The sequence below is a fragment of the Juglans microcarpa x Juglans regia genome, chromosome 6D (assembly GCF_004785595.1).
Source record: "Juglans microcarpa x Juglans regia isolate MS1-56 chromosome 6D, Jm3101_v1.0, whole genome shotgun sequence".
Taxonomy (NCBI): domain Eukaryota; kingdom Viridiplantae; phylum Streptophyta; class Magnoliopsida; order Fagales; family Juglandaceae; genus Juglans; species Juglans microcarpa x Juglans regia.
In genome coordinates this window covers 23,553,272-23,561,843 of record NC_054604.1, presented here as the reverse complement: position 1 = coordinate 23,561,843, position 8,572 = coordinate 23,553,272, and the positions used below count along the sequence as shown (strand labels likewise).

The window sequence follows — 8,572 nt, the reverse complement described above, 5'->3', positions numbered from 1 at the left end:
GTTCAATGCTGCAGGTTAGAGGATGCAGAGTTGAGAATGGCTAGGACGTGAGTTTGATTATTAATCTGGTTGGGAAGGATAAAGCTAAAGAAATTTCGGAATGCCTTGGTAATTATAAGGTAGGTTTTGATGTACTAATTTGGACCCCTACTTTGAATGGTGAGTTATCTTCTAAGAGTGCTTGGGAGTGTGTTCGACTTAAGGCGCTGCAAGTTCGTTGGGCTGAGTGGATCTGGCATGCTACTCTTCCAAAAAAGTACACGATTACTATGTGGAAGGCTCTTAATGTTTGCCTTAGTGTTGATGATCGTGTGCGTCAATTGGGTATTCTAATGGTTTCAAAGTGTGCATGTTGCGCAGTGGCGCATGTGGAGGATTAGGATCATGTCTTGGCTAGTGGTTCGTTAGTCAAGGAAATTTGGAGATGTGTGTCCGTGAGTGTTGGCATTCCTTTTGGCTCATCTTGCTCTTGGAAGGAAACAGTGGAAGTATGGTTCCGTCAGGCATTTCATGCTTCACAGAAAGGTACTTTACTTGGTCTTGTGCCTCCTATAGTAACGTGGGCCCTTTGGATTTGGAGATGTAAGGCATGGATTAAAGGTCGTATGGATTCGGTGGAGTCCTTTTGATGGTCAATTAAGGTAGCTATTGCTTGGGTGGGGATTAGTCTAAAGTTTGGAAAAAAATTTCAAATGGGCAATGCAAAGATTCTAGATGCCTTTTCTATTCTGGTAAAAGGCATTAAGTACAAGCGAGTGGCACTTGTTCGTTGGCATAAACCGGCATAAGGGTAGCACAAGTTGAATGTTGATGGGTGTTGTTTCGGTAACCCCGTTCTGATGGGGGCGGGGGGAGTAATAAGGGATGATGAGGGTCGGTTGACGTTGGCATTCTCGGCTTGTTTGGGTCATGGCACGAATAATTCGGAGGAACTTATGACACTTCTTTTTGGCTTGAGACATTGTAGGGTAATTGGTATAAAGTTGAAGTAATTGGACTCATTGTTGGTGGTTACTTGGCTACAAAGGAATTGATGCGGTATATGGTATCTTGAGAATTATTGGGAGGAGATTCAAGAGTTGTTTCCTTCTTTGAAGTTTGTGGTTGGGCATGTTTATAGGGAGTCTAATGCGGCAGTTGATTTCTTAGCTCGTATGGTTTCGGATTTGGATTCCAGGACTTGGAGTTAGTTTGTTGATCTTCCTCATCTTCTTAAAGGAATTCTGAAAGTAGATAGGCTGGGTTTGCCTTCTTTGCGATACACGAAGTGAATTTATGTCGTGGTCTGCATGTTACACGGATCGGTTTGACTTGGTTGCTGATAGTCTGTTGATTTGGATTTAATTTGCTCATAATGGCTTTTAGTTAATTTTTTAGAATAAGTTTTGTTTCAAGCATTGGTTATATATACGGTATTCCTTCGTCAAAAAAGAAGATTTTTAATAAAATGGCAATACTAGGGATCCCGCTAGAAGATCCCATTCAAGCAGCCCCTTTTTTTTATTTTTTTTAAATGCAGTGATTAAGAAAATATTATTTAATAATATTATGAATCTTTTTCTTTTTTTAAAAATATTTAAAAGTGTTAAAAAAATGATGTGAAAAAAAAAACACTTTTAAATATTGTTTTCACATCATTTTTTGACACTTTTAAATACTTTTAAAAAAGAAAAAAATTTTCAATATTATTAAATAACATTTTTTTAATCATTATGTAAAAAAACTAAAAAAAAAGAAAAGAATTGAAGCGGGATAAATGAACGGGATCCCCTAACGGGATCCCTATCATTTTCCCTAAAAAGGAAATGATTTTAAGAAAATGATTTAAATATATTGAGGTATTTTTTTTATTTTTTTAAAATATTAAATAAGTAAGTAAATAAATAAAAATGTGAGGGTCGGTAGCCGCCACTCTTATGTTATTGAAAGTCTGGGGCAGATATCGCACGTTGGGTAATCGGCTACTCATTCCTACACGCTGCTTATTTTTATTTTATTTATTATTTATTTTTTTTAATTTTATTCTTTCTAACTTAATTAAATTATTTTTTATAATTAACTAAATTAATTAATTAAATTCTTTTACTCTTTAATATCATCTACTACATATTTAATAAGAAAAAAAAATAAAAACATATTTGATAAGAAAATAAAAAATAAAAAAATCATATATAATATGTAGTGAGGATGAAAAATTGAATTTTTTTATTCCCAACTAAACAATTAAAGAAATAGAAAAAGGAAACCAGCTTCCGCCTTCGCAATAGATTCTCTGGTAGATTCTCTTCTTTGTTTATTCCTATTCAATTATTCCGCCTCAAACTTCACATTGGCAAATTCTTCGATCGGCTCTCAAGTGCTCATTTCTCCAAACAATTATTGGCAAAGAAAATCCTTACATAATCTTCGACCTCAGACCCACAAACCATGACAACCCCAAACGGTGAATGTTCTGTGGAGAGGTAAGGTTTCTGACTCTTTTTGTGCTTTGATGCGATCTTTCTTGGAAAATGGCAGCAAATATGATCTGGGTTGTTCTTATTCCTCATCAATTATACTACACGCTGCCATTGATGGACAAGTTTTAGGAGTCTTGTTACAATGCTTTATCAAGTCCTTATATTTGGTAGCTGTTTCGTTTTTGCTTTCTCCTACGTATCTTGTGGTACTGTATGTGTCATGTGATTGTTCTCGAGTCCATCACGTGATCTTTTGGTTTCTTTTACGTTCTGGATATGATTGCGCTAATGCTAACCGGTAAGAAATTCCCTTAGTCTGGATATGGTTCTATTTTGTTTCATCAAAATCCAGAAATTTGTTATTTTGTGCATGTGAGATTTTACTTTCGATTTGTTTCAAACAGTGGGCTTGTTAAGAAATATTTTTCGATCAAACGTGTATTGTGGGAAGTGTTACTTGCGTATTTCTTTGATGCCATCCGCTTGAATTCAGTTGACAAAGGCCTGTCTTTCTTTTTTATAGTGTTATTGTAAAATTCAGTCTTTCACTCTGTTAATGCTCATCATTGTTCTCATGCTATATATGGACGTGGAATAGTTTTCTCTGCTCGTGAATGTGCAAGGTCTCCGACGTAGTTGATTGCATATCAAATGCTGGCTACTAATTCCTTCGGTAGCTTTTTTTTTTCTGGTTATCTGTCTTATTTCCTCTATTGAGCAATTGTCACACTTTACGGTTAATACTCAACTGATGTTTAGCATAGTCACTAAAATTTCAGGATTTAATCTCCTTAATTGACCAACTTTATCATCATCATCTCTCTGTTTTTTTTTTTTTTTTTAACTATTTTGGAAATTTACAGATTTATAGTTAGTAATACATTAATAGAGACTTTGCCGGGTTCATGGATGAGTACGAGTATCTATATTCCTAAATATCTGTGATAGCTGCTGATGATTTATGCACATAAGACAATTGTTAATTGTCAGTTGTGTTTGCTTGTAAATTGGGGATATGTATTTCAAGTACTTAAGGGAACTGAAATGGTTCGATTTTTTTATTTTAGTATTATCTTATTATCTTATATTTGGAGGTGTAGTAGTTTTCTTCCCGTGTGAATGTTCAACCGTTAGATGGGGAGTCTTTGTAGGTTTTGTAGATTGGGGAACTGAGAATTATAAGATATTTAAGATTGGCACTTCTCTGGCAATTGTTGACAAGTTTTATGCCTTGATAATATCATGTCTTCTGTATGAGGGTGTAGTTGTCTACCAAGCAGCATAATATTTTATTTTGAAAGGCCATCCAATAGTTACCCTACAATACATGAAGATCAGTTGCTGGTTATTGCACTCTTGATAAGCTGTGCTTCCAATTATAGTAATTTTTTTAAATTATTACAAATGTCTCTGGGTTGTACTGTTTCCTTATCTTCATTTTGTGGAACCAGCAAAAGTTCTCTCGCTGCACTTGCTCCTCTTCAAGCAGTGCTATTTGATGTAGATGGAACTTTATGTGATTCAGATCCGCTTCACTATTATGCCTTCCGAGAAATGCTTCAAGAGGTAGACTTATTAAAACAGAGAAAGATTATCTCAAAAATATTGATATATCTATTACCAAGTTTCTATATTTTGTAAATCACATTCTTTCATGCCAAAAAGGACATTGATTTATTCACAAGAAAAATTCAGGGAATAGCTTAGTGGTCAAAAGGTGGGCTCATATATCTTGGGTTCAATTCCACAATAGGAGTTTCCCTGGATTACTTGATTCACAATTTTGGTAGCTGAGGTCGTGAATCCAGGGTTTACTCTCCAGGGATGGGTGGGTGCGAAGGGCCTTACCTTGATGAGGTTCCATGTCATTGAAAAAAGCTCCTCCTTTGTATTAACTTAAAATCTGAGGAAAACATTCTCCATGACAAAATGCCATTGCACATAGTTGTTTAACAAAGTTCATTTGTACCATTTAGACAATAATTACGGAGGATTAACAGAAATTGTGGTGGTCTACAGATTGGTTTTAATGGAGGAGTTCCAATTCCTGAGGAATTCTTTGTCGAGAATATTGCTGGCAAGCATAATGATGATATTGCTGCATCACTCTTCCCTGATGATGTTCAACGGGGCTTGAAGTTCGTAGATGATAAGGAAGCTATGTTTCGGAGGTACACTCTTCATCTCTAATTGAAGTTTCTTTCAAGCAGAAACGATATAATTTCTTTGCTGAAACAACACAGATTGGCTGAAGAACAATTGAAGCCGGTGGATGGCCTATATAAAGTGAAAAAATGGATTGAAGATCGGGGGTTGAAACGGGCTGCAGTTACCAATGCTCCAAGACCAAATGCTGAACTCATGATTTCAAAGCTTGGTCTGTCAGATTTCTTTGATGCTCTCATTATTGGAGGTGAATGCAAGCATGCCAAGCCATACCCAGATCCCTACTTGAAGGCTCTTGAAATACTAAATGTATCAAAGGATCACACTTTTGTATTCGAGGTCTGCTCTCTTCTCAGGTCATGTACTTTCAGAATTAATTCTATTGGGTGCTCTCAGTGATTTTGATTTCTTTTTCCTTTTTTCTGCTCTGCTAGGATTCTGTTTCAGGAATTAAGGCCGGAGTGGCAGCTGGGATGCCGGTTGTTGGTCTAACTACCAGAAATCCCGAACACTCTCTGTTGGAAGCAAAGCCTGCCTTCCTTGTCAAGGATTACGAAGACCCAAAATTATGGGCAGCTCTTGAAGAACTTGATAAGAAATGAGGTACTTCTACAGTTTCATCTTCAAATATTCATAAAAGCCCTTGCAAAACCCTAAATAATTATGTTGTAGATGAGCCCTTTGGTCCTCCACCTTTAGCCGCTTTAACTGCAATTGATACATTATTGTTCGTTCAATGATAAATTTACAGTAACTTTTGACCTTAATGTCAACGAGGCTAATTACCCCATTTTTTGTGCTTGTATGGAGATATGATGTTGTCTTTGGACATGATATAGTGTGGACATATATTGCTGTATTTACATGTTCTTGAAAACAAAACGATGCCTACTCTTAAAAAGGAAGAAGGGTGAAGGCTGTCATGTAGCGAGATATTGTCTTTCTTTTTCTAGGGAACTTCAGAGAACAGAAGAAGAGGTTAACCAAGGCTGGAACCCTTGCAATTTCGATGTATGTCAGAGCAGTTTTGGGTAATGTTCGCAGAAAGTAATTGCCATGCATAGACCCTCAGTGCTATGCTGAGCTCTACAAGTAGAAAAACCATAATTGTGAGAATTGCAGATAGAAGCTAAAACATCGGATTTTTGCCGTATATTACATCTTTGAAAGAAAATTTGAAACCTCTGGAAATGAGGTGCTTGGAATGTGAAGTCTAGCGAGCCTGTCCCCTGAGGACCCCTCTTATCTTGTTTTAAAGGATTAGTACAAATGAAAGAAGGGAAAGGAAATGCATGCAATTGATAGTTACACTCAGGCCAATATTCGCCCAACAAAAAGGAAAGGATTTTTTTCCGTGGAATGCACAATTGGCGAGCATGCAGATTATGTTGTGAAGTAGCCTAACATGTACACATTCTGAGCTCAAACAATATGAGTTAAGTCTATACGAGTTTTGTTCACGAATTTAAGTCGAGTCGAGTCGAGCCGAGCCGAGCTTATATAAATTGGAAAATTCTATTCTTCATCCGGTTTTAAAATAACACACCACACAAGCTGATGTGGCAAACTGGTCTATTTACAGTCCGGTTCAATTGCTAAATCCTGAGAAATCCCTATCCCTCTCCCTCCCGTGAATCCATTTCATCTTCTCCCATTTGCTAAATCCCCAAGGAAAAATCCCTCTCTCTCGTGACGATTTCATCTTCTCCCTGTTAGTCCCCAGTTGCCAAAATTAGTCTCTGTCAAAGTTTGGGCTATTTCTTTCCAAGCTTGTTCGAGTAGATGGCTTGAAACTAATGAGAATGTAGACCTGAAGCAATAGCACCCACTCATCTCAAATGGTCAACTCCTTTTCTTCCTCGAAGGTACTGGCCCCATCCGATGTCTCCTTCAGGGAAGTAACCTCCATTCGTGTGAAAACTTCTAGCCCACTCTTCATGCTTGCTTTCCAACATAGGTGGAACAGAACCAGTTATCCAAACCCAGTTTCTTCAGAAAGTGGTGAAGTATTTTCCTTGCTACTGGTGGCCAGCTTTGCAGTCTCGTCGGAGATCCCAGACGGTGACGGTGAAGGCTGGGGGAGGAAGAACGTGGGGGAAGGGAAACAAAATTCGAAATAATGCACTCGGATTTGGGTATGGGCATGGGTATTTAGGGTCTAAAACCAAAACGTTTGCGTTAAAATAAAAAATAAAAATAAAAAAAGAGCAAGCCACATCACCATTTCATGTGGTGTATGTGGGAAGGAGGCAGATAGTAGAATTATTCATATAAATTTAGCTTATTTAATATTTAAATGAATATTAGTATTTACGAATAACTCAATAAATCAAAAGAACCTAGTTAGAACCAAGTATATATATGAGCTGACTGACTCCATTCACTTACAACCATACATATTCATCTATCACAGTCATAACTAGCAATTGTTAGGTTGTGTTTGGATGTTGAAGTGAGTTGAGTTGAGTTGAGTTGAGATGATAAAATATTATTAGAATATTATTTTTTAATATTATTATTATTTTAGGATTTAAAAAAGTTGAATTGTTTATTATATTTTATGTTGGGATTTAAAAAAGTTGTAATGATGAGTTGAGATGAGTTGAGATGAATTTATGTTCCAAACGAAGCCTTAGTGTCATATCTTATGAGAAAGTTCTTTTAGTAAAGGAAATTCCAGGATTTCAAGAAAATAAGAAGTTTAAAATAAGAAGTTTTTTTTTTACTTATTGTGTAATATCTCGACTCATAGAAGAAATGAGATTTCATATTTTACTTAGGACGATAAAGTCGTTGGTAACTTGGTGTTCAAATTTTAACTTTGGTTAGTCCTTTTTATAACATAATTCCACATATATCTTAGGCTTTTTTCCTCAGCAGTTACGCTCATATTACTAAGGTCTCGTTTGGATGGTGAGATGATTTATAAATAGTAATAAAATAGTTTATATATAATAGTGAAATTATTTGTGTTGAGATGTTTTATGAGATTTTGAGAAATGGGAGCAAAAATGTTGAATAAAAATATTATAAGTTAAAATATTGTTATAATATTATTTTATTTTGAGATTTGAAAAAGTTAGAATTGTTTTTAGTGTTTTGTTTGGAAGTTTGAAATAATTTTAATCATTAGATGAAAAAGTTAAAAATTTGAAATTGAAAAGTGTGTGTTTGTAGAGTTTAAATATTGAGATGAGATATGAGACTTTTGCTATCCAAACCATGCCTAAAAATTTTCAAAGATTGACAACCTCTCTTCTAATTGCAAGAATTAGCCTAAGATGTCACCCCTCGTTGAATAATGATATTCATAAAGCTATTTTACAACAAATAAATGTGATAGTACTGTTGTTTATTCAAAAATATTAAAACACTTTTTATTTGAATTTCAGATTTTATATAACCGGGCTATATTTAAAATAAAATTGTAAAAATAATTATAAAAAAGTTGCATGCACACCATTAACAACCAGGTTAAGAACACCACTCCCTACTTTTTCTTTTTAGTTTTCAAACCAATCATAATGTGAAATATCATCAAGATCCCACACATCGGATGAAGGCGGCAAATTCTTCCACTAATTTGGTAATACATTGAATTGATTTAGGAAAGTGAGTGAGATTTCATGAGAAGGAAAAATTCATACTCTTTATAACGATTAAAATAAACTCTAACCGTAACGTTAACTAATCTTTTTTAGAATATATAAGCTTAGTTGCAGTGTGTATTTTTCATAAGTCGTTATAAATGGTATCGAAATCAATCTCAACTAAAAGTTTGGGGCTTGAGCCGTAGTAGCTATGATGAAAACATTTGTTATAATACTTCAGATTGAGTAAACAATTGAATGGCTTGTGTTATAAACAATACAGGATGGAATCCTGGCAGCGGAAATCCATTTTGTTTTAGGACATTTTTGTTTTAATCGGGTTATAGATTCATGGAA

General features: G+C 35.2%; 1 protein-coding gene across 1 annotated transcript; it reads left to right on the top strand.

Annotated features, from left to right (window-relative positions):
- Positions 1 to 2,212: 2,212 nt before the first annotated feature.
- On the top strand, positions 2,213 to 5,392 carry LOC121235793 (haloacid dehalogenase-like hydrolase domain-containing protein Sgpp). The gene is made up of 5 exons (XM_041132211.1): positions 2,213 to 2,462; positions 3,911 to 4,025; positions 4,479 to 4,630; positions 4,703 to 4,964; positions 5,060 to 5,392. The coding sequence occupies exons 1-5, from the start codon at positions 2,428 to 2,430 to the stop codon at positions 5,225 to 5,227; spliced, it is 732 nt and encodes a 243-aa protein (XP_040988145.1). The 5' UTR covers positions 2,213 to 2,427; the 3' UTR covers positions 5,228 to 5,392.
- The last annotated feature ends 3,180 nt before the right edge of the window (positions 5,393 to 8,572 follow it).